Source organism: Schistocerca piceifrons, chromosome 4, assembly GCF_021461385.2.
Source record: "Schistocerca piceifrons isolate TAMUIC-IGC-003096 chromosome 4, iqSchPice1.1, whole genome shotgun sequence".
Classification (NCBI taxonomy): Eukaryota; Metazoa; Arthropoda; class Insecta; order Orthoptera; family Acrididae; genus Schistocerca; species Schistocerca piceifrons.
The window spans coordinates 758,401,799-758,428,566 of NC_060141.1; the positions used below are offsets into that span (position 1 = coordinate 758,401,799).

General features: G+C 39.9%; 1 protein-coding gene across 1 annotated transcript; it reads right to left on the minus strand.

The window, feature by feature from the left end:
- Window positions 1-932: 932 nt before the first annotated feature.
- On the minus strand, window positions 933-19,446 carry LOC124794711 (LETM1 domain-containing protein 1). The gene is made up of 5 exons (XM_047258292.1): window positions 19,203-19,446; window positions 18,716-19,066; window positions 13,286-13,574; window positions 1,436-1,582; window positions 933-1,361 (listed from the first exon to the last, which is right to left on the minus strand). The coding sequence occupies exons 1-5, from the start codon at window positions 19,271-19,273 to the stop codon at window positions 1,185-1,187; spliced, it is 1,035 nt and encodes a 344-aa protein (XP_047114248.1). The 5' UTR covers window positions 19,274-19,446; the 3' UTR covers window positions 933-1,184.
- Window positions 19,447-26,768: the final 7,322 nt, after the last annotated feature.

Below are 26,768 nucleotides of genomic sequence, written 5' to 3' on the forward strand. Positions count from 1 at the left end.
GAGACTAATGAACAGACACCTGGACCTTCCAATGTGAAAAGAAGCAGGAAAAGTGCTAAATTGACAGAGGAACAGTTACTTAGTGTACTAGACAGTGATTTTCTGTGTAGTGAGGACGAGGCATACCACGGAGATTATCATTTAGAGGTTGCAGAAGAACTGCAGAGTGATCATAGCGTGGAAGCAAAGCTTTCAAATCTGTTTCATGGCAGTACCTGCCTTTTCAGAGTGTTATTTGCGCACCTGCACCGATGCCGCAGCGAAAGTGTTAAAGTCAGAATGGTACATTCAACCAGGCTGCAGTCAATTTTTTGTCTGCACTCAACATGAGACAGTGATAAGTCTTCATTGACCACAATGTCACTTGAAGCTCCAGTCTATGCAACCTTCTAATGATACTTCCAATACAGACAAACTCACTCTATAAGTAGTTATAACTTTATACATTATCACTTTGTTTGGTGCCAAGTGCAGGAACAAGGAAAATAAAAACTTCATTTTCATTAAACTGTATCAGTATACAGCAATTCAGACAGTTTTATTTGGAGAGGGGTACATTTTTTTTTCTCTTAAGAACTTTTTTAAGAAAAGAACACTGCCTCTTTGAATGTAATTCTGTTTTGAAGAGCTGGCTGTATCTGTGCATCAAAAAACTTAAATTATAGAACTGAGCGACACACATGCCTAATTAAAATATGAAAAATGTGTTACTATTATGTGCAGCATATTGTCAAAACCAAAGCTTGAAAGTCACATAACATGCTGCTCACAAGGTTAAAGCTGTGGTTTCCACGACTATGGAATACACACTGTTTGTGTATACATATATTTCAAATCTCATACCAACAAGTTTTTTTTAACTGTTTTCATAATGTCATTTTCATTTTATCGTGGCAATTTGTACCACTTTGGAAGAGTAAAATAAATTTCAGTGAGTAGAAATTTCAAAATTCTTTATTAGTTTCGATAATACAGTATGATGAAAAAATAAACATAGATTGTTCAAGCTTTTCCATAATATTATTAATGTTAGAATGATCGTAATAAATCCCACATGGCATCAGCTACCTTGCCTGGGCTCTGTCTCAGCATTCACTTATCAGAAGGTGGAAATTTGAAGAAATGCCTGTCAATTTACATACCAAATTTAAGAGAGGGTACAGAGCCAAATTTCAAATGGAGACTCAATATATAAGTGCCCAGTTACCGGGCTGATTGTATGCCAGCAGAATAGGGCAATGTAGCAAAAGTGACAAACTGTTTTCATCCACGTGCTTTGAGACTACAATCCAGTTATTTATCCATTCTATCAGATCATCTTCTTTCACATTAACAGGATTTAATCCACGGAGGAAACAAGCCTGTTGAAAGTCAACTCAGTAAGATTCTTGATACAAAACACAGTATGTTACACCTTTAAATACAAGTATCATACCCATCTCAGCTGGTCATGGCTCATTGCTTTCACTCCACCTTCCCTCAAAATTGCCATATCCATTTCGTGTATGATTCGAGCTCGATCAGATAACCGGTACCTGCGTCGCCATCCAACATGCATGCCATGCATTTTAAGAAGATGTCTCTGGAACAAAACAGTGAACTGTATCTATCTTCTGCCTTTTTCTTAAAGACACTCAACAAATGAAACAATTCTAATAATTATGATAAGCACCCTCCCCCCAAAAACGCGAGCGGATGTGTGTGGTAAAGAATCAGTTTGTCTCGAACATTATGGAAATCTGTTTAGAAGCTACCCTCTTCTTAATTTTCTGCTTGATTCAGTGAGTGTAATAAAAAAAATTGTAAAACAGCACTGGCTGCTCTTTTCAAGGAATGTGTGGTAAAAAATGTCAGGCTATAGTGGGTCCCTGGTGAGTCCTAACAATTACTACTTTCACTTTTGGCAACTTTTAGAACTTTTTACCACGAGTCTGACATTTAACTATAGGTTACCCAACAACAGGCAATTAGTTTGCCCACTGGTTCAGTCCACTCAGAAACAGGTGTAGCTGATGTGGAGTAGTAGTTGGATTGGAGACTGTTAGAGAATGAATCCATAAATAAAGATCTTCTGACCAGCATGTAGAGGTAGTACATTATTGCAAATTTGTAATATATTAAATGTTACACTGTTGTTTTAGTCTGCAGGCTGAACATAATTTTGATGCAGCTCTCCATGCTGTTCTATCCTGCACACGGCTCTTCATCTTCAAATAACTATTGCAACCTACATTATTCTGAATCTGCTTACTGTGTTTTCATCTCTTGGTATCCCTTGAAAGATTTTTTACCACCCTCCCCCTTCCCACTCCACACTTTCCTCTAATAATAAATTAGTGATCCCTTGACATCTCAGAATGTGTCCTATCAACAAATCCCTTCTTTTAGTCAAGTTGTGCCAAAAAATTTTCTCCAATTTTATTGAACTTTCTCATTAATTACAGGCTAGCTATCTACAGGATTCCTCTGTAGCACCACATCTCAAAAGCTTCTATCCTCTTCTTGTCTGAACAGTTTATTGTCCACTTTTCACCTCCATATAAGGCTATACTCCTTCAGGAAAGGCTTCCTAACACTCAAATCTATATTTGACGTTAAGAAAATTTTCTGCTTCAGAAATACTTTTCTTGCCATTGCCAGTCTACATTTTATATCCTCTCTACTTTAGCCGTCGTGTTACTTTGTTGCCCAAGTCACAAAACTCATCTGCTACTTTAAGAGCTTCATTTCCTAATCTAATTCCCTCAGCATCACCTGGTTTAATTCTACTACATTCCATTATCTTTGTTTTACTTTTGTTGATATTCATCTTATATCCTCCTTTCAAGACACTCTCCAAGTCTTTTGCTGTTCCTGACAAAATTACAATGTCCTCACAAAACCTCAAAGTTTTTATTTGCTCTACCTAAACTTTAATTCCTACTCCAAATTTTTCTTTGGTTTCCTTTACTGCTTGCTCAATGCAGACTGAATAACATGAGGGATTGGCTACAACCCTGTCTCACTCCCTTGTCAACCACTGCTTCCTTTTCATGTCCCTCGACTCTTTTAACTACCATCTGGTTTTTGTGCAAGTTGTAAATAGCCTTTCACTCCCTGCATTTTACTCCTACTGCCTTCAAAATTTCAGAAAGAGTATTCCACTCAACACCGTCAAAAGCTTCCTCTTAATTCTACAAATGTTATAAGTGTAAGGTTTGCCTTTCCTTAGCCTATCTTCTATAGAGATCACAGGGTCAGTATTGCCTCGTGTGGTCCGACATTATCCCAGAACCCAAACCAATCTTCCCAGAGGCCAGCTTCTACCAGTTTTTCTATTTTTCTGTAGAGAATTTGTGTTAGTATTTTGCAACCATGGCTTATGAAACTGATGGACTGGTAATATTCACACCTGTCTACACCTGCTTTCTTTTACATTCTTCTTGGAGTCTGAGGATATTTTGCCTGGCTCATACATCGTGCAAACCAGATGGAATAGTTTTGCCATGGATGGCTCTCCCGAGGTAATCAGAATGTCATCTACTCCATAAGGCTTCTTAACTTAAGTCTTTCACTGCTCTATCAAATTGTCCTTGCATATCGTATCTACCATCTCATCTATGTCCTCTTGCTTTTCTATAGTGCTGCCTCATGTTCATCTCCTTGTATAGAAGCTCTGAATACTCCCATCTTTAAGCTCTCCCTTCATTGTTTAGTACTAGTTTTCCATCTGAGCTCTTGCAGCTGCTTCTCTTTTCTTCTTTAGTTTTCCTCTAGCTAGTATAGGTCTTTTCTCAAGTCATACATGCTTCTAATTCCTTACATATGTCATATGGCCATTCATGCTTAGCCATTTTTTTAATGTTTGTATTTATTTTCACCTTCTTCCTCCTGTCATCGATTAAATTCAATATGTCCTGTGATATCCAACGGTTTCTACAAGGCCTTGTCTTTTAACCTATCCTCCACTACCTTCACTAATTTCATTTCTTGAAGCTACCCATTGGTCTTCAACTGTAGCAATTATACCACATTTTGCTATTGATAACTGAATAATCTCAGCGGCAAGGAGGAAGATAAGGAAACAGCCAGGCAGTCAACTGCATGATGCATTCACGAATATGAACTCAATATGGAGGGTTCTGTACACATGCATGTGTAATCAAAGGATTTGTTATTAATAACCAGTACACTAATTTAAAGGTACAAGAGGACTCACTGTAGTATGTTCTAAATCCGGTATGTATCTCTAAAATACTACCACACAATTTCAACAGATCTCTGGCAGCACTCCAAAGTATATGTTTATAGATGCTGCTACCCATCAGCTAAGACTACATAAAGATGCATATTCCCAGTCTGAAAAATCCTGGTACTCCCAAATGTTTGCAGGAATCGTCTTGCATGTTGCTGCTCTTCAAGTAGCCCCATACAGAATTACTGGATAGTTGGTTTGAGCACCATGATGCTTTAATATGCACGGAGATTGTTTGCCCATATCTCCATGACTACACAACAAATCACAAAGGGTCAAGGCCTGCTTTTACATACAGGTTTTCCATTTAATTAGGAACATACAGACAGCCTGTTCCTACAAAAAACATACAAATTTGATAGAGTTATTGCAGGTAATTACTGTTATGTTTGAAACACACACCAATGAAGCATCATTCAGATATATACTTCTGGGTTATATGGCCATGGTCCATGGAATTCTTCTATTCCTAACGTTTTGTCCAATACTACGTTGGACATCTTCAGAGGTATGGCTGGTCCTGCTGAGTCCTGCCGACTGTCAGCAGGACCAGCCATACCTCTGAAGATGTCCAACGTAGTATTGGACAAAACGTTAGGAATAGAAGAATTCCATGGACCACGGCTATGTAAGCCGGAAGAATTATCAACAACAGCACCATCCGGTCGTGAAAGCCTTCATTGTATGATTCAGATATATAGTTCCAAAACAACAGAAACAAACTTCTCCTAACATGACTGCTATACTTTCATATCATAGCCTTGGTGCCTAGAAACTGAATGTGCGCGGGCTTCTGTAAACAGTCCATCTGCCTAATTTATCTCATCATACATTCTTTTATTTTGTTCCATCACTTGTGGAGCAAATAGAAATATCAACTTGTACTGCTTGGGCAGATATTAGACAAAAAGCTACCCTGGCTATGAGAATGCATTCACTATGCTGTTCATAGTAACTTACTTGCATTCCTATTTTCTTACTCACTGTTAAGACTTACTTCTGTATTATTCCTATTTGCTTCAGTATAGATAATCCTGGCCTCACCTGCTGCTCCTGCCACCAAGCTTCACTAATTCCCTGTGTATGCAACTTCCATTAATTCCATTCTCTATCCTACGTTCCTGATCGAGCGAGGTAACACCGCACATACTGACCATTAAGGCAGGTAGTCAAAAGTTTTAATTATCACACCAAAAAAATAAAGCTATGAAATAATTTTCTTTGTTTGTTCAGAGGTGTGTACATAGTCCGGGTACACAGTGAAATCCACAGGCCACAGTAACACAGCACACCATTAGACGAGTCAAAACATAATGGCAGAGCCCATCGATCAAGTACAGTATCGCATGATAATGTTTTCTTCATTTGAAGAGCAACAAAGCTAAAATAATCCATGGTGAATTAGTGGAAGTGTACAACAACAATGCATCATTATGACACAGTGGACAGGTGGCACAGATGCATCCAGTGAGATTGAACAATTCTGAATGATAAAGACCAAACTAGCAGGCCACATTTCTGTGAAGAACCGGGAATTGTTACGATGCGGACACCCCAGTGCTCAAAGACTGGTGTATCACAATCGAAGTGATAGTGGAAAAACTGTCATGGACTGGTTTTCAAAATCTTGCACAACATTCTAAATACAGCCTGCCAGAATCTGTTCACACAGATTCAAAACAGACAACTGAATCAAAGCAGCAGTGGAAATTCAGTTGTCTCAGGCCAATCTTCTTTAGCTATCTAATCACCAAGCACGCGAGCTAGATGTATCACAATGACTCCAAGATGAAGAAGCGAAACAAAAACTTAAGACACGAATTAATCACTGCAAAAAAGGCAAAGACCAGATCATCATTGGGCACGGTGAAGATAATTGATTTTTGAGATTTTTTTAGGTGTGGTGATAACCAATTACACTCTTAAAAGAGCAAACTGTCAGAGGATAGGATGGCTACTCAAATTTTGGCACCAGAAGGTGCTAAAAACTGGAAAAACAAAGGGATAAAAGAGCGGTCTTTGCCCGGGGAAGTGGCCATGGGTTACAGACACTGAAAACGCGGAGAGAGGCCCCAACCACACCCACCGTGACCCTGCTCCAGGAGGAATGCAAAATATTATAACTGAAAATAAAAACCACTTTCGCGAAAGAAACTGAGGACCAGTTTCAACCATCCGCGAATCATCTGCTAATATTAAGACAAGGAATTGGGAAGGCTATACTAGTATCAAAAGATGGGGACATTCCACCAATATTTGGGAGATCATCAGTCTGGATCCAAAACCACATTGTGAGGGTGGCTCGTTACACAAGGGAAAACAATGGATGGACCTAGCATGACCGACAAGTAGATGGCATACGACAGAAACAAAAATAACTACTAATAATGCTGCTGAGTTCAGTCACACAGCATGTACTCTGTATTTTTACTGTAAGCTGATTTTAAGCCTTAGATGCATTGTCTTATGAGTCAAAGGCATTGTTAATATTTAAACACAGGTGCATTATGTGGAAGATTCGTAAAGATAGTTAATAAAATGTACTGATTTCTGGTCAATTAAACAGCATCAACCATTTCGTTCCTTTTGATCTCTCCCCTCACCATACTTGCCATTGAAAAGAATTCCTTGAAACCTCCCAACACAGTGACAGAATATTTTATGTATCTTATTGTTTCATCCTCCTCAAGTTCCATTTGCAAATAGTACACAAGATGAGCAACTGTTGGCAGATCTTTTAATACAGGTAATTTTCGCCTCACAAACATTAGTACATGCTCAATAGTAAATGCCTGATGGCCTGAAGTTATCAACAATTGTAATGTAAAAGGAATGAACCATTGCATAGCAGCAACAGAATCTATCATTCTTTACCTTTGCCACTCCTGCATGGCGGCTGTAAATCTCTATGTACACATATCGATTAATGATATAAAAAGAATTTCAAGACAAACGAGGCCTTGAGCACTTCACCTGTTACTGTATCTATTCCATGAAAGGGACGCGGACTTGCTGCATTCCACAATCTGTATTTGATAATTTGTGCAAAATAGTTTGTAAATGTGCCAATTGTCTTCTCTATCAGAAAACATATATTTTTATATAATTAATTACAAGCAGGCACCATCAACAGGACATTAATCTCAAGTATTGCCTGTGATGTGCAAAGCTTTTGTTAATATGCACCAGCTATTGTAACTGTAATATAAAAAGGTATGTAGCATTAAAAAATGTGTTATATATGAAGTGTGCTTATTTACACAAATAATCCTTAAGTATCTCCATCTCCTCATTATTTGAATGTTAATCATTTTATCTCTAGAAATTATGATCACGCTGATGGACCAAACACAGCATTGATGCAGGAGGAACATAATTTTTCCTATCATTTCTGAAACAATCATTTTCAAATTTGTAGTGTTGATTTCTTTTAAAGTCAATAAATCTTTTTGTCCGTTAATGTCGATCCTGATATGACTGCATCGCGGTCATGAAAATGTGCTGAAATGATGATGTTGCTTCCAACCAATCTCAAATAAATTAATCTGCTGCTCCATGTCCAAAGAATGTCAAGTATTTAGTGACTTGTTACTATAAGATGATTCAATCAATCTCTGATTCCATCGCCAAGTTACACACAAAACATCTTTATATCTTCAACATACAATCTCTGTCTAGGGCTAAATTTCTCCGATTTTATTGTCATCGTCATTTCACAACAGAAAATAACATTTCGTTCATAATACTCTTTAAGTTCGGCAGTAGGCTTCTCTGTGTATACCACTGGAGTTACCATACTAATTTCAAACATATCTAAGCTGCCTGACTGTAAAGGTCAAGAGAAACTTATATCAACTATATTTAGTAATTTTTTACTGCATTGGTTTATATTTTTTACTTAACTTATCTCATCCTCTACTACCATTATAACATGAATTCTAATTTGATAATTTCAAGGTTTTTAAAAAGTCCCATTTCAGTTCTCCAAAAGCCCAGCGACAAATAAAAAAATCAGCAAAACCTGTAAGACAGAAGACAAATTAGTATACCGTATGGACTCTCTTCTTCATTCCATCATAAGTGATTGAGAAGAATGTAAAACATTATATATACTCAGACTCACTTTAAAGGTTCTGGGCACTGACTAAGTTATGACCAGAGTGACACTTGTCTTGGGTGACAGAGAGCAAAAGAAAACTTCAAATGATAACAATAATGGAAATTCCTGGATGGAACAAGATGTAAAATAAGGGAAAGGCAACAACTCACCTCTAGTGGACTGATGTGTGAAGTATCGAAACACACAACAGAAAACGTGTTCACATTAGCTAAAGTCCGCACTTTCACACACCCGAACATACATTTCCTTGTCCTTCAGTAATCTATAATCAGTATCACTGATGGCATGGGAGTGTATGTTTGGGCCTGTGTGTACACTTTTATTAGAAAAAGTGCAAGAGCTCAAAAGCTAGTGTGAATACTATTTTCTGTTGTGTTTCAATGCTTGATGTATCAGACCACTATAAAATTTCAAATCACAACGGCAGATATGGATTTAGCCGTGGCCCCCGAATTATAACCTTGCGTCTTGTTCTTATAGTCTGTGTAAATGAAAATGTTAAGCTGCAAACTGGCATTTCAATATGCCATTGCTTCATTCTTTACACAGCAAAGTATTTCACCATTTTGCTGGAAAGGTCTGCTTGAAATAGTGTATTGCAGTTAAAATAATAAAAAAAAAACACTCGTTTACAAGGGTGAGTTTTTTTACAAAAACAAACAAGATTAGTTTTTCAAATATTTTAAATTATTTTTTCTACAAGCTGCTAGGTCCGGCTTGTATGGTGACCTTTAGGGCATACAGATAATAAGTCTCTAGTTTTGCTGCATGCAGCGATTTGTCATCATGGCATGAAATTTTTGCCTTGTGGGTGAACTTTATCAAAAATTTGTAGTAAATATACGTTTGTGTGCCACTTGACAGTAATGGAAATTTATACTCTAATGCTACAACACCAATATGGTCCATTTTAGAAAAAAACCTAACAACAATCTTCTTATCCGCACTGTGAATTCATCAGACTCTCGTAGGCTTAGGTTCTGCTCAAAACACCAAGAGTTTTTCTGTACCAATCAATGTGTTGTTTTTGTTCAGGAGTCAGATTGTGTGGAATCCATTGGCAACAAAGTTTTTTCACACCTGTTGATATAAAATGTTTTATACTCATGTTGTGCCAAAGCCCAGTCTTGCCTGAAAAAAGGCTTAGGATGTCTGTTGTTCAACTTGAATTACACTACCAATTATAAATTGTTGCATTAGATGAGGTTTTTTGTCAATACATTTTTAAGCCAATCTTCACAGTTAGTGACAATTTAACATCATAAAAAATACAGCCTGGAAATGTTCTCCAGTCAAATTTACTTTTTGGTACGCGCAAAATCTTTAAATGATGATGATTAGAAACTATTACAGCAAATCGAACAGACTACATGGCAATCAATTTGAAACATCAGAAAGTAGCTGTGAAATATAAAAATGGCATTACACTAGGGCAGGTCCCCCCCCCCCCCTTCAACCTCCAACTGCTTAGTATAGAAGCTACATGAGTGGCAGAAAGTGGACATGTGCTGTAGGCTACTGCGCAACTCTCGCACTACATTCTCCGCCATTGCCAACATCAAGGCATCAGTCTGCATTGCACTACAGCCACATAAACATGGCTGCCGTCATTTTTGCTCCCGCCAAGTGTGAATTACGAAGTGTAATTCAGTTTCTGCATGCAGAAGGGAACAGTGCAGCAGAAATTCATCGGAGAATGAGCCAAGTGTACAGTGATAACTTCATGACTGATGGTTGTGTGCGTGAATGGTGCCAAAAGTTTAAAGATGGCCGAAATGACGTGCATGAGAACGGGGGCCAAGGACGCAAGTCTGTCGCTACAGCTGACCTTGTTGAATGAGTTGACAGAATGGTTAGAGAAAATTTTATGTTCACCATAACTGCTTTGTCTATGGAAATTCCGGAAGTTTCAAGACCTGTTGTACACACTATTGTTACTGAACATTTAGCGTACAAAAAACTTTGTGCCCATTGGGTTCCAAAAATGCTGACTGATGCCCACAAAAGTCAATGAGTGGTGTCAGCTTTAAATTTCCTTGATTGTTATCATGATGAAGGAGGGAACTTTTTGAAATCAACTGTTACTGGAGAGATGAAACTTGGATCCAATACGACACACCGGAAACAAAACGACAATCACAACAATGGATGCATCCAAATTCACCAAACAAACCAAAAAAATTCAAACAAACATTCAACAACAGAAAGGTTACGGCTAACATGTTTCGGGACCAAAAAGATGTGTTGCTTGTAGAGTTTATGCAGCCCGGAACCACTATCAATGCAGCTGCTTATTGTTTAATTTTACGACGTTTGTGGAGAACCATTCAAAACAAATGAAGAGGAATGCTGACTTCAGGAATTGTGTTGATCCATGACAATGCTCGACCACACACTGCTGGCACAACCCAGTGGTTCCTTGAACACTTTCAATGGGACATTATTGATCATCCGCCGTACAGTCCTGACCTGGCTCCCAGCGACTTTCACCTTTTCCCTGAACTAAAGACATGGCTGGGAGGGCAGGCAGCACTTTCAAACCAATGAAGATCTTCAAAACACCGTCAATACTCATTTGCAGTCATTGCTGGCACCATTTTTGAAGAGGGTATTGCAAAGCTTGTCCACAGGTATGATAAATGTCACAATCTTTTCGGTGATTATGCTTGAAAAGTAACAGTAAGTGTACAAAACTTTTGGTAAAAAAATAATTGTTTTCTATGAACTTGTCTTTTATTTATAGCCTATCGGAGGCTGGGAGGCGGGGGGGGGGGGGGGGGGGGGGGGGCGGCCCTCATAAAATTTCTTGCATTTAAGCTTTACTAATGCATCCTTAACCGGTACCCACAAACATGAAATTTAACATAATTAATCTTACAAATGTAAAATTGTTGATAATATAATTTAAACATATAGATAAAAAATCTACGCACCAAGTGGCGTTAGGGGAACACACACACACACACAACAGGATTTAACTATTACAAGCTTTCATTGCCAGTGGGCCCTCCTTCTGGCAGAAGAGTTAAAGGGGAAGGAAGAGGGATCAAGGAAAGGGACTGGAGAGCTGTATAGACAGAGGTACAGTTCAGAAAAGTCTGAACTTCAGACCAGGGAAGACTTACTGGACGGGATGAGAAGGAAAGACCAATTGTTGGGGACTGCACTGGATAGGATTTGAAACCTGAGAGCTTAAAGGTGGAAGACAGGGTAATACGCCAAACAGAATACTACTAAAACTTCGTGCATGAGTTAATAAGAGTGGGTATGGCAGAAAATAGACGAGTCAGAAAATGAAAGATGTAGGAAACTAAAATGGAGTGAAGAAAGAAGTAGTTACTGTGAATAAATGCTGAAACGCAAGGAGTTAACGCAAAATAAGGCCAGGCAGGTGGCGAGAACCAAGGACATGTAGTGCTAGTTCCCACATGCGGAGTTCTGAGAAACTGGTGTCTGGGGGAAGAATCCGGATGGCGTGTGTGGTGAAACAAGCACTGTGGTCATGGCTGTTGTGTACAGCATGCTCCGCAACAAGATATTGTGTGTTGGCTGTATACCCCTTCTGCATACGCCCATTCATCCTGACTGACAACTGGGTGATAGTCATGCCAATGTAAAAGCCCGAACAGTGTTTACGTAACAGCTGGTATGTAACGTGTTGTTCCACAGGTGGCTCTCCCTTTCATAGTATATGTTATGGCAGTTACAGGGCTGGAATAGATGGTGGTAGGGGGGGGGGGTGCACAGGGCAAATCTTGCAGTGGGGATGGTCAGAGGGGTACAAAGCCATAGGGTAGGGAGATGGGTGCAGAAGAAACATAGGGTCTGACAAGAATGTTGCAGAGATTGGGAGAGCAACGAAAAGCTATTCCAGACGTGGTGGGCAAAATCTCAGACAGAATGCATCTCATTTCAGGGCTTGATGTGGATGAAAGTGTGTAGCTGGCTACAGTGAGGATGAAATCAACATGTTCCCTCCCATAGAGCCACCTTTGAAATGACACATTACATAACAGCTGTTAAGTAAGCACTGTTTGGCCATTTACATTGGCAGGACTACCACCCAGTTATCAGTCAGGATGAATGGACATAAGCAGAGGGTATATAAAGGCAACACACAATATCATGTTGCAGAGCATGCTGTACATGACAGCCATTACAATGGTGCCTGTCTCACTGCACGCGCCATCTGGATTCTTCCCCCAGGCACCAGTTTCTCAGAACTCTGCATGTGAGAACCAGCACATGTCCTTGGTTCTCGCCACCCGTCTGCCATTAATTTATGTTAATTCCTTCAGTCTCAGCATTTATTCATAGTAACTACGCCTTTCTTCACTCCATTTTAGTTTCCTACATCTTTCATTTTCTGACTCGTCTATTCTTTGCCGTCCCCCCTCCCACCTCTCTTATATACAATGTACTTAGCTTTACAGTCTTATCAACTCTTGCACAATGTTTTAGAAGTAATCTCTGTCTTGCACATTACCCTGTTTCCCACCTTTAAGCTCTCAGGTTTCAAACCTCATACGGTGCAGTCTCCAACAATCGGTCTTTCCTTCTCATCCCATCTGGTAAGTCTCCCCTGACCTGGGGTTCTGGGTGACTTTTCTGAACCGTATCCCTTCTCCTACAGCCCTCCTCCAGTCCTTTTCCTTCACCCCTCTTCCTTCCCCTTCAACTCTTCTGCCAGAAGAATGAGCCAGTGGCTCCAAAAGCTTTTAATAGCTAAATCCTTTTGTGTGGGTGTGTTCCCCTGCTGCCGCTTAGTGAGCAGAATTTTTATCTATCCGTTTACATTAAATGTAAAATTGTGTAATTTATAAACTCAAATAACAATACCAACAGTAGTTCTGCTACTAATTTTAACCAACTTCTTTCATAACTTATCCTAATTCCACATAAGGATACAATCCATGAATTGTCATACTTACAACATGACCAGTATAGAGATACAGGACGTGGTATGGGTGTCCTTTAAATAAGTCAATGCACTTCACAATATCCTCGGTTTTTGGATGCACACCGCTTCCAATTAAACTTAAAATCCTTGCCCACGGTTTGTGTAAGGATTCATCTTCTATATTGTCCAACTGTGCCTGCAAAGCTCGGAACACTGGTCGACAGTGGTATAAACGTGACCGAAGATTATGAACATCAAATTCCACACGCTGCTGAATGGTCCAGAAATGAGAGCACAGCAGTTGTCGAGGGAAGAGGTATCTAGACATTCAGTAAACATTTTAACACTGGAAATAAATTGTACGTAAAGCCCAGGATGTACAATGCTGATGACAATGTCATCAAAATGCTTAATGAATTTTATATCACTAGTTACCATCAGCCAAGTGTTAAAAAGTGGACAGAAATAATTTATATTTCACTTAGATATTCTAAACATCTGAGATTAACTTTAAATGCGAACATTTTTAGGTTAGGCTTTACCGTGACTGTTACTGACATTAAATGAAACAACAATTTCACTGTTACCAGTCACCGTGACGGCGACTGGTAACAGTGAAATTGTTGTTTCATTTAACATCTGAGATTACATAACTTACACTAAAAAAGCACGTATCAAACTAATAAATTTTAAGAAGTAGGATAGGAGGGCACGTGTTTGCCAACTGTTGATGAGCACAACTACAGGAGATCAAACGGAAAAAAAACTTCAGACTTTCAGAAATTTGAAGTAGATTCTTCACTACTTGGACCAAGCGAAGGAAAAATGTACAATTGTTACAGGAAAATGGAGGATGTTGGAATCCTTATATTACACAAAATAATAATAATAACCACAATAGATTCAGACACTAGGTTATTGACAATGAGCCACAAGCCAACTGCACTTGTCTCTCACACAATTATGCAAATAAATCCACTATTTTGCACTCATACCAAAAAACCACTGTGGATTAATACTTTTGCAGTTGATATTTGATTGTAGTCTCCCAATTTCCTGCTGTTCTCCCTAATTTTCAATGTTTATTTTATGAATTTGTACAATTCTGCATTTCATGTTTATATTTTCATGCCATGGCTACATGCTATATTATTGCTCGACATATGGAACTGATGTTTGTGTAGCATCTTAGGGCATAATATGACATCATTGGTCAAAGCCAATAGGGAACATCAAACCATCTAGTTTATCCAGTCATTCTGTCTCTCGTAATTTTGCAGTTTTCTCATGTGAATTTTTGTTTTGATATGAAAAGCCTGACAAAAAAATTGAAGCACCCACAAGATATGGTCAGATGGCAATATAACTTTGTACATGTACACGTCACGGGTGGATACGAAAATGAGAGTTGCACTTCTCTTTAACAGGTACAATGGCTACCACAGAGCATTAGTATTGTTACCAGGCCCAGTACGGTATACAAGGCGCATGAACAGGGTCATATGTTGAGCGATCACTGTGAAGAACACGGAGACACTGCGTGCTTGTAGATGTTATCAACACCTGATGAAGTTTGGAAGAGACCTCATTGTGGATCTCTACTTGGCCAGCTGGTTGAATCGTACAATATCCAGATTTATGGGGCATTCGGATCATTGGCCTGATGTCTGACCAGATGGGAACATATGGGCAGGCATATTCATTGTCACAGTTCTGGTCGACCTTGTCTGACTATCACAAGAGGACCACCATATTGTACACTGAGCACATTGTAATCCCTTCACACTTGTTCCTGTCATCTGAGAAAAAGTAATAGATTCCTACAACACTGGGTGCTGGACCGTAGCTCAGACACTAGCAGCAGACGGACTAGTAAATTATGTTCCCATGTGTAGGCTGCCATTAACACCACAACACAAATGGCTGTTTGGAGTGGTACTGCTGATGAGTGGCATCGCGTTCTGTTCAGTGATGAATCGTGGTTCTGCATTACCCCTGATGACCATTCTCAACGAGTATGGCAATGGCCTTGGGAGAAGTTCTACTCTTCCAGCGTACTGGAGAGACACAGCAGTGATACTCTGGCATCATGATGTGGGGAGCCATTGGGTATGGCTTCAGATCATAGCTGGTAATGACTGAGGGAACTCTGACAGCACACGGTACATAAGAGACAACCTGCATCATCTTTTCTATCCTATTCTGCATCCGTAAAACAGTGTATGTTTTCCCTGTGAATACTAAGGCTAGACAGGGAATCCAAATCACCATCAGATAATAAATCATCACGAGTTACTTCTCATGCAACAGTATTGTTTTCAACATGACGTGACAATTCTGATCCACACATAGCAAATGTGTGTATGAGATGTCTGCACAATACTGAGGTATTCCCATGGCTTGTAAAATCCCCAGATCCGTCCCTGACAGAATGTGTATGACCAGCATAGATGTCAATTTGGTCCCAGTGCCAGTATCCAGATTACCAAGGGCCAGTTAGAGCAGCTGTGTGGCAGCTTACTTTAAGATAGGATACAACGGCTTTATGACAGCTTTGCCAACCAAACCGATGCACGCATTCGGGCCAGAGGGGTTGCAACGTCACATTGATAAGTGGGCTCAAGTTCTTTGTAAATCTGATTCAGTTTTGTAACCACTGAAATAATAAAATAATATCAAATACCATCTCAACCCACGAAGTTTGGCATGAAAAAGATTCTTCCAAAAGCTAGTGAAGCCTTCATTCGTCTTTGTGTGCCTGTTGCAACTCAGCAATTCTGCTATTTGGTGTAAATTTTTACATTTTGCCAGAATTTCCCATATTGTATTTAAAAGTTTACTTGGCCACTAGTATTATTCAGAGGAAATAGCTACCACATTTCTGACAGCAGAGGCCTTATGTCTTCACCTGAGACTAACACTTGGCATGCAGCTTTACTGTTCATTGCCTTCTGGATAACATGAATTTTCAATTCTTGAATCAAGATATTCATACAATTTGTAGGAGGAGTAGGCTACATAATGGGACACGCATTTAATTTCCTTTTAATAATTCCCAATTTATTGCTTTACATAAGGTAGGAGCTAGATGAATGACATTGGTCCAGAGTGCATGATTCAACTCTGAACTTTATTTTTGGGAAAAAAAAGTCAATATGAAAAACATTAGTGTGTTGCGCTGTGAAAGTACAAATCAAATTTCAGCAGAAGCTTACTTTTATTACTAACAATAAGTATTGGAGAGTAATTTTAAATGTGCTTAGAAGTGAGTATAAGAATTCCAGCATCTTTAGATATTAATGGCTACAGGACCGGGACCAATGTTAGCCAGGGCACTCCACCTCCAATAAGATACATAGATTAATAATGCATTCTTTTCATACAGATTAAAATAACCAATAAGAAAAGGGGCAACATATTTTGAGCACCAAAAATGGAACTACTTTATATTCTTAATGGGTGGATTTAAAATTGCCATCACTACGTCTTTGGTATTTTCTCTGCCTTTTTGGAATGAAGGCTTTGGTGACAAACACATCAACTGTCCAACTCATGGTTTATGTTAGGTTGGGAAGGTGACAGACTGTGTGAGCTGACAAAATCAACATGTGTTGTCATATGAGGAAAAACAATGACAGTTACTGAATACTTCAAAAAGTACTTATTTCAGCTGTATATCACATGTCATAAAATAATTTTTACAGTTGTGGAGAACATTCCAATTAATTTTAGGCTTACGACTGCTGCTTTTCCAAATATGTTCAAGTCAATATCTGGCACAACTGAAACAACTTACTGCCACAAAACATACTGTCTGACTGCTGCATTCTTATTGCGTATTTACAACCAGCTGTTGGCACCCCCCCCCCCCCCTTTTCTGTTACGCTTTGAGAAGTGCTGACACCATGAAAATAATCATCTCTGATCTAAACTCTGCTGGATGCTAACACACTGGCCTCACCTACGTCCTCCACATGAATCCTGAACAAAATTACATTCTGCTGGAATATGAAAATCATCTAGCAGCAAGTTTTTTCTACTTGTCACCTTAACTTGCTGCCAACATTATATATGTGTGAAATACTTGAGGACTTAACGGAGAGGTTTTCCGGTGATTTTCATAAATTGCTTCAGGCAAATGCCTGAAAGGGCACAGCTAATCTCCTTCCCTAATCTGATGGGACCAATGACCTCGCTATTTGGACCCCTCTCCCAAATCAACCAACCAACAAACTTTGGGGAGATGCCATTTGGTTGCAGGTAACTCCTCTTCATATTCATCTGACAGCATAAGTGGGACATCAGTCGCCTTTTCTAATTTATGGCTTCTGGTCCAGTGGTAATTTTGGTAACACTTACCATCTCATTCATGACCCCCCCTTTTTTTGGGGGGGGGCACATTTTTTTGGGGCTATCAGAGGCTCCAATTAAAGCCCACCACAGTGACCCGATAGCTAAAGAGTGGACACAATGATGTTACAAATGAACATGAAGGTACTTATGTAACCATGTCAATCTGTACCGCACATCTGAAGTGAAAGACGAAATGATGGTGGTAAGTGGCTTTGATTAATGAAAAATATTCATCATTAATTTTAATCTCCTGCGGCAGACCTCTAAATTCTTTCCGGACTGAAAAGCAAGTCACAGAAATCCAGTTTGCAAAGTATGCAGAAATGTCCAAACAATGCATACCATTAAAAAGATCTACACTCTGTTAACTTACTATGTTATTTCAGCACTGATTTCGAGTCCCCTCTGGCATGTTAGTGCCTGAATATTTTGGCAATTTACTGCACTGCACTCAGTAAGTACTCCTCATATACTGAGGTATTATGGGAACTGCTCTTTACTATCAGGAGCAGATACATGGAGTGGATGGTTAATGTAACATAGCCAACAGAGCAATTGGATGACCAAGGAATGGAGTAGAGGGTAGATATAAAAGGACGAACAGCTAAAAACATCACATGCAGCTTAGAAGAATTGCAAGGTATGTTGGTATTAAAATATTGAGCCAGATGGCACTACCACCCAGCTGAACACTTCATTCCCCTATCTTCATGTATTGGATGATTCTGATATATGTGTGAAACATAAATACACTTCCCGCAAGATAAGCTTTGAAAATGTCCTGTCAAAAATTCTAGTGATTTGCAGATTGTGCATGTACAATGTATCTATCAAGTGCATAGGGAAGTATCTAAATGTGATATATTAGGCCTATACTAATGGCAACAAGCAAACTACAGTACCCACATTCATACGTCCACTATCAAAATTTCACACACAATGATTGATTCACATGGAGGCTTCAAATTTCATTTGTAGCAAAATTAATACTCCAAAAGTCTTCATTATAACTCAGAGCTAGTAATTAATGTGGACTTCCGTTCAGAGTTAAGACTTCACACAAAATATGCTGACAGACAACCAAGTGCAAGAGACATGATATACTTACACCATTGGCAAAACTATATAATTTGTAAAAGGCAAAACGGATAGAAAGAGCATTGGAGCAACTTTCACTATGTCTTTCTTCATCTTGTGATACAATTCAAGTTCACCTCGACTTAAAAGTGCGCGATCTCTCAGAGCGGTATGTATCTGCATTGAGATCTGAAAGAATGACTTCAAGTCTCTGTAGAAATCCTTAATTCCGGCAGTAAATATCCTGTACGTACGTAGAGCCGCGGGGAACTTCTTCTCCAAAAGCGTCTCATAGCCTTGAACAAATTGCATGTAGCGCGAAAGTGCATATCGTCGTATTTTATTAATTTCTTTCTGTGACGTCGTAGTTTTCTGACTGCATCTGCGAAAACATTGATTGTTAGAAATTAATGTGACACATGCTCACCTACATCTGGCACAATGCTATGTGATGTTTTCTCTCGTTTATTTACGCAATATCATTAGCTGATCATGCTTACTATATGAATTAATCGTACCTACGAATACAATGTCGAGTTATGCTGCAACTTGTTATTAAACTCCTGCCAATATAACTTGAATAAATCATCTTCGGTATTCAGATCAAAGAAATTAAAAATCAAATAATCTCAAAACAGCAAAATATTGTTGTATTTCTGACTGTCACTATTTATTTCCGTCCATCAACAATATCACGAATACGCATTTGTTTGAATACCTCCTCCCCATCTTCGATAGCAACATAGCACGCACTGAGGACAGAATCGACAAGGATGTTCGACTATCGTTGGAACTCCGATACTAGATTTGATTTCACATTCCGCACCATAGAGTATAAATATCTATGCAGTGAGCATTCGAATGAGCGGAAACGGTATTCTGACCGTAACATCTTCTGCATCTCAGGTCACGTGATTTTGAGACAGCGCATTTTAGCCCGTATAGTGCTTAGCGTATTTCGAATGTTATTACTTCGCTGATACAAATAGATCGCCTTCAGAAGTACCGTGAAACTTTGTATACGGGTTTTACCGACATCTTACAATTTCATGTCAGGAACTGAAGTTGGCTCAAAGATGTGTGGTATTGTACATTTTTGCCATAGTACTATAGCTCAGACTCCACTTTATTGACGTCTTTTCGGTAACTTGATAAGAAGTGACAGCCAACAATATTTTTTTACGTTTCCTATTTCCCTTATTATTGACTCTCTCTTCTAATTAATTTATGCCACAGTGACACTGTAGAGGGCGGTGAGGTGTCATGATAAAACAGCGTTTATGACAATGTGAAATTGTTACAATAATTAAGGCAAGAGATTTGCACCACCAGCTTGTCCATTATTATTTTCAGTTTTTTCGCCGTCACATCAGAAAAGAAACAAACAAGTTAAAAATACAGGATTAGTGCTCGAGTTTTGGGGTAATAGAAGAAGTGACACAAACATTTTTCAAAAATTGTCTATTGCACTGAGTCATATAGCCGAATCTGTTTTAATTACTTACGTTACAATGACACTGTATAGGAAACTCTCTTATGCCTAAATACTTAGATGCAAACAACGGTTTGAGAACCTGCATAAATTGGAGGAAATTACGCAACTACTACTACTACTACTCGGCTCTACAGCCCTTGGAGGGCCTTGGCCGGCATCACAATATCCTGCCATTCTATCCGATCCATGGCTTTCCGTCTCCATCCTCTGACACCCAGCTTTTTCATGTCTTCTTCAACTCCATCCACACATCTCTTTCTGGGGCGTCCTCTCCTTCGTCTGCCTCCAGCCTTGCCATCAAAAATCCTCTTACATGCTCTGTCTTCTTCCATTCTGACCACGTGCCCTGCCCACCGCAGTCTTCTTATTTTAATGGTAGTAACAATGTCAGGTTCTTCAAAAAGGTGTAGTAGTTCTGCATTTGTACGGATGCGCCAACGTTGTTGCTCGTATACTGGGCCATATATTTTACATAGCACCTCCCATATGCTAAGGATCCTTTCCTTATTTGCAGTCATGGCCCACGTTTTGGCACCATACATAACAACTGGTCTTATAACTGTTTTTTAAATGAGGATTTTGGATTTACATGACAGAAGCGAACTCGTAAGCTTGGGTAATGCGGCAAAGTAGCATCTGTTACCTGCTGCTATTCTGGCTTTCACCTCACTGCCAATGTCACTTGTCTCAGTGATAGTCGACCCAAGGTACTTGAAGTTTCTCACCCTTTCAAACTCCCTGTCGGCTATCCTAAGATTTGGTAGGTTTTGTTGGTTGGTCATTGTTATATACTTGGTCTTTTCGATGTTTACTGAGAGGCCAAGTTTCCTTGCACCTTTCTCCAGTTGTTGATAGGCGTCGCCTAGCACAGCAGTGTTTTGTGCGAGTAATGCCACATCATCAGCTTGGCTAGGTACTGCAGTGAACGATTTAAGAAGGTTCCTCCTTTATTTAACTCTATCTGACTTATGACTTTTTCTAGGCAAAGGTTGAATAGCAAAGAGGAGATATTGTCACCCTGTCTAAGTCCCTTCTTCCACTTCTCTGGAGATTTCGCCCTGTATTTTTACTTTACAGTTGGTTTCGCTGAGGGTCATCATAGAAAGTTTAATGAGCTTCTTAGGTATTCCAGTCTCTTCCATTACATTCTTCAATGCCACTCTTGAGATGCTATCATAGACTTGTTTAAAGTCGATATAGAGCTGGTGTATGTTAATTTTATGTTCATAACATTTTCCAAGTAGTATGCACAATGTGAATATCTGGTCAGTTGTTGACCTATTTCTTCTAAAGCCACTCTGATAGTCTCCAACTCTCTCTTCCACATATGAAGTAAGCCTGCTGGTTAGAATCTTGGAGAAAACTTTTTTTTCTGCTCCATAGTAAGTTAGTTCCACCTGTTCTTCTTGTTCTAACCCTTCCACTTCTGGGTTCAGTAACTCTTGGAAGTATTCTGCCCACCTGCCAAGTATTTTATTACTTTCCCCTATCAAATCCCCTTCTTTGTTCCTACACATATTTGTTCTGGCTTGGAACCGGGTCTTTCCTTCTTTAATCTTTTGGTACATTTCACAACTTTGCTTCTCTTCTCCTAGCTGTTCAATTTCTTTCAGTTTTTTCTTTTCTAGTGCTCTTTTCTTCTGACTGCAGACCCTCTTTGCTATACGGCGCTTTTCATTATATTCATTCAGATTTGCTCGAGTTGTTCTCTTCAATAATTTCATTCGTGCTATATTACGTTCCTCAATTCTTCTCATACATTCTTCGTCAAACCAATCTTCCTTTGTTTGAGCCCGTTCATGTCCTAAAACCTCTCCAGCTGCCTTGAGGATTGCAGTCTTACATCGTTTCCACATTACTTCTGTATGTTCATTTGATGTGTCGGTCTCATTCTTAATCCTCTCTTCTATTTTCATCTGATATGCTCTCCATATTTCTTCTAACTTGAGTTTCTTAATGTCAAACTTCTTTTGTTTGTGGCCTTTTTGTTTACTCAATAGTGAGATCCTCTGTCTGTATTTAATTCTCACTAGATGGTGGTCTGAATTGCAGTCAGCTCCATGTTGGCTCCTAACATCCATTATGTCTGACCCATGTCTCTGATCAATCAATATATGGTCTATCTGATTTCTGGTTTGTCCATCTGGTGAAATCCATGTTTCTTTGTGTATTTTTATGTGGGAAACATGTACTGCCGACAGTCATGTTTTTGCTTATAGCAAAATCTACAGCCCTAAGTCCATTGTCGTTTGATATTTCATGGAAGCTATGTCTTCCTATGGTTGGCTGAAAGGCCGCTTCTTTTCCTATTTTTGCATTCAGTTCTCCTATTAATATCTTGACATCACGTTTGAGAGCCTGATCATACAGTTGTTCTACCTTTCTGTAAAACTCGTCCTTTTGTTGTTTATCTGCCTCCTCTGTGGGTGCATGTACATTTATGATTGTAAAGTTGAAAATTTTTCCCCTTAATCTTAATATGGACATCTGTTCATTGATTGGTTGGAAATACATCACCGCATGTTTCAGTTCTTTAGCGACCACAAAACCTGTTCCAAAGGTATTCATCCTCCCACTACTATAGAAGATAGTGAAATTTCCTGCATCCATTATGTCACTCCCCTTCCACCTAATTTTTTGGAGAGCCAATATTTTTATACTGTAGTTGTTTACTTGTGTTAGCAGCTGACGTAGGGCTCCAGCTTGGCATAGGCTCCGCACATTCCATGTTCCTGTGAACAAATCTCTTATTCTTTTTTGGCTTGCTGGAGTCGTCATCGAAATAACTGTCCGGCTTATTCCTTTGCTAGCATTCGCAACAATTGATGTTTTACAGGGGGAGATTGTTAATCTTCCGCCCAACCATTTGGGGGGTTGCCCCTTACAGCTCGCAGGGTAGCTGGCCCCACCTTCTGGGGAGCATCCTTAGCCTTTGTAGGTCCCTCTACCAACTGCAAGGCAGCAGGTGATTTGTATTGGGTTTACTCCCTTAGGGAGACTGGCTTCACCACGCCTCTAGAGCTCTCCCTGCCGTATGGTGTAGGATGTTAAGAATGATAAGGGAGTGGGATAGGCTTAGGATAGGATCGGACAGGAGACAGGAGATAGGTCGTTGTGGGACACACTTAGTCTGGCTCCTCCCCATTGGTCTGTCTGGCATGGGTGGCCCTGCTGGTAGCTACGCTACCGCCGGCATAGCCCTCTGGATCCAGAGGGTGCAAACCTCCTCGCCCGCATCGACAGTGCTACATTAAGGCGGTGTCCCCTGAGGAAGAAATTATGCAGACTATCATATACAAATTTTATTGGTGTATGAACATAGCACCAATATGTGTGCACTGACTGGCAGTTTACTCAAACACACTTGCAAATTTATCCAGCACTTGTCTCGTAAACACATAGCCATAAGATCGCAGAAATTGTCTCTACAGTACAAGATTTATAATACCATGTCTTGATTTTTTCCAACACATTAAGTGCCTCTTATAAATATGACATTTACGATTATACATTTCTTGCACATACCCATGAAAAGTAACTGGCCCTTCTTCCCCACATCAATAGCAACAACAGTACTGCACCATAGCTGTTACTAAAACTCAAACATGCGAAACGTGTATAAAACAAGGTGAATACATGTAATATCCAAGTTTTGCTAATGCCGCAAATTGTAGACAAGCAGTGTCATCCCAAAATCACGTTACTTGCCTGGTTATATGTGGAGAACATGTGCATTAGGCTATGCTCACTCTATGGATATTCTGGTCCTTGCATATGAACTAGTTATATGTTGGTCTGAATGTTGGATATTAGACTAATGTGTACCATTATCTATTTATGATAGGAGTCAGTGATAAAGAAATTCTTGATAGAAACAACTGTTCTTACTGTGCATAAGGTCTGTGTAACACAGCTGTATGAGAGGATTCACATTCTCAATGCACTGCCATTCCAAAGTTCTACAATTTCATTATAGCACAGGCTAAGCCTGGATGAGCCTTAAACCCCACTAGGAGAATGGTTTTGCAGCCTCATTTAGCTTTCTCAGCTAGCTCAAAAGGTCATAGAAATAACTATTCAGGCAGTAGTAGCCAACCGAGACAGACGCAGCAACGGGGAAGTAACCGCTTTCCTGACATTTACAAGTTCCTAACCAGGAGCGAATTTGATTATATCATCTGTGTGCTTTAATAGTTTAGTTTCTTGAATTTCTGCATGTAAATTTAATATTTAATAGCCACTGTTCTCGCATTTTCGTTTACGTCGGGAAGCAAACAGATTTTGTGACATATTACAAGTTCCTAATCAGGGGCGAATTATTTAGTTTCACCTGAGTGCTTCGGTAGTTAGGTTTTTGAATATCTGCATATTACTAGACACAGTTTTCGTCAGGGTCTACAGCGGATTTCTGTAGCGTGAGTCGATAGTCCGTTTATCTGCATAGTTTATTTTTCCATGGTCTTGAGTATGGACAGGGACTGCGATTGTTGTGTGCGGATGCGAGCCAAGTTGGTGACACTTCGCTCCCAGCTTCAGACTGTGATGGCTTCGGGTACATAGCTTGAGGCTGCAGTGGATGGGCACCACTGCTGCGTGCCAGCCGTGAGGATCCAATGGACGTTCAAGAACGTCAGAGTCCTCCTATCGGTCCTCACCGGTGGCCAGCCCAGTTACTGCTCGCACTGAGGCTGACCCCTCACCTGCGGTCGAGTGGGAGGTCGCCTCAGGGCGAAGCAGGCGGTGAGAGGCTTCCCAGGTGGCTGCACATAAGGCCTCAATGGTTTGTCTGACAAATAGGTTCCAGGTGCTGTCTGTGGCTGACACTGTCACTGAGCCAGATGCTGTCGCCTGTCCTCCTTCAGAGAAAACCACTCAGCCTGCAAGATCTGGGCAATCACAGAGGATGGGATTATTGGTAGTTGGGAGCTCCAACGTTAGGCGCGGTATGGGGCCCTTAAGGACTTGGCTGACAAGAAGGGTAAGAAAATCAATGTGCACTCTGTGTGCCATGAAGAGGACAGGGTGCAGCCAACTGCAGGTGGTTGCTGATGCCGGTACCAATGATGTGTGTCACCTTGGATCAGAAGAGATTCTTTCTGATTTCGAGCGGCTAACAGATATGGTAAAGGCTGCCAGTCTTGCCTGCAAGATGAAAGCACAGCTGACCATTTGCAGCAAAGTCGACAGGACCGATTGCAGACCTCTGGTATGGAGCCGAGTGAAGGGTTTGAATCAGAGGCTCAGACGGTTCTGTGACCGTGTAGGCTGCAGATTCCTCGACTTGCACCAAAGGGTGATTGGGTTTTGGGTTCCACTGAATAGGTCAGGTGTCCACTATTTGCAGGAGGCGCCTACATGGGTAGCAGGGGCTGTGTGGCGTGGACTGGGCGGTTTTTTACGTTAGAGGGTCTCAGGAAAACACAAGAAGGACTTCAGTCACAAAGGGTGCAGGCTGAACACAAGAAGAACGTAGATACACGAACCATTGATATAACAGTTGTAAACTGTCGTAGCTGTGTTTGGAAAGTACCAGAGTTCCAAGTGCTAATAGAAAGCACAGATGCTCAAATCATTATAGGCACTGAAAGCTGGCTAAAGCCGGATATAAGCTCAGCCCAAATTTTTGCGAAGGACTTAATGGTGTCCGAAAGGATAGGGTAAACACGGTTGGCGGTGGCGTGTTTTTTGTTGTTAGAAGTAGTTTAACTTGTCGCGAAATTGAAGTAGATACTGTGAGTTAGTATGGGCAGAGGTCATTGTTCGCGACTGGAATAAAATAATAACTGGATCCTTTTACCGACGTCCCAATTCAGATGATACAGTTGCTGAAAGGTTCAAAGAAAACTTGAGTTTGATTTCAAACATGTAACCAAGTCATATGATAATAGTTGGTAGTGACTTTAATTTACCCTCGATATATTTGCGAAATACATGTTTAATTTTGGAGGTACGCATAAAATATCATCCGAAATTGTGCTAAACGCATTCTCTGAAAATTATTTCGAGCAGTTAGTTCATGAGCCCACGCAAATAGTAAACGGTTGTGAAAACACACTTGACCTCTTAGCAACAAACAATCCTGAATTAATAACGAGCATCGAAACCGATTCAGGGATTAGTGAACACAGGGTTGTCGTAGCGAGATTCAATGTTGTAATCGCCGAATCCTCGAAAAATAAGCGAAAAATATACCTATTGAAAAAAGCAGATAAAAATTCACTTGACGCTTTCCTGAGAAACAATCTCCACTCATTTCAAATTAATAATATAAGTGTAGACCAGATGTGGCTTCGATTCAAATAAGTAGTATTGGCAGCAATTGAGAGATTTATACCAAATAAATTAACAATCGACAGAGCTGATCCTCCTTGGTACACAAACTGGGCTAGAAAACTGTTACAGAAACAACGAAAAAACATGTCAAATTTAAACAGACGCAAGATCCCCAAGATTGGCGATCTTTTACAGAAGGTCGAAATTTAGCGCGGACTTCAATGCGAGATGCTTATAACAGTTTCCGAAATTAAACTTTGTCTCGAAACCTGGCAGAAAATCAAAAGAGATTCTGGTCGTATGTGAAGTATGTTAT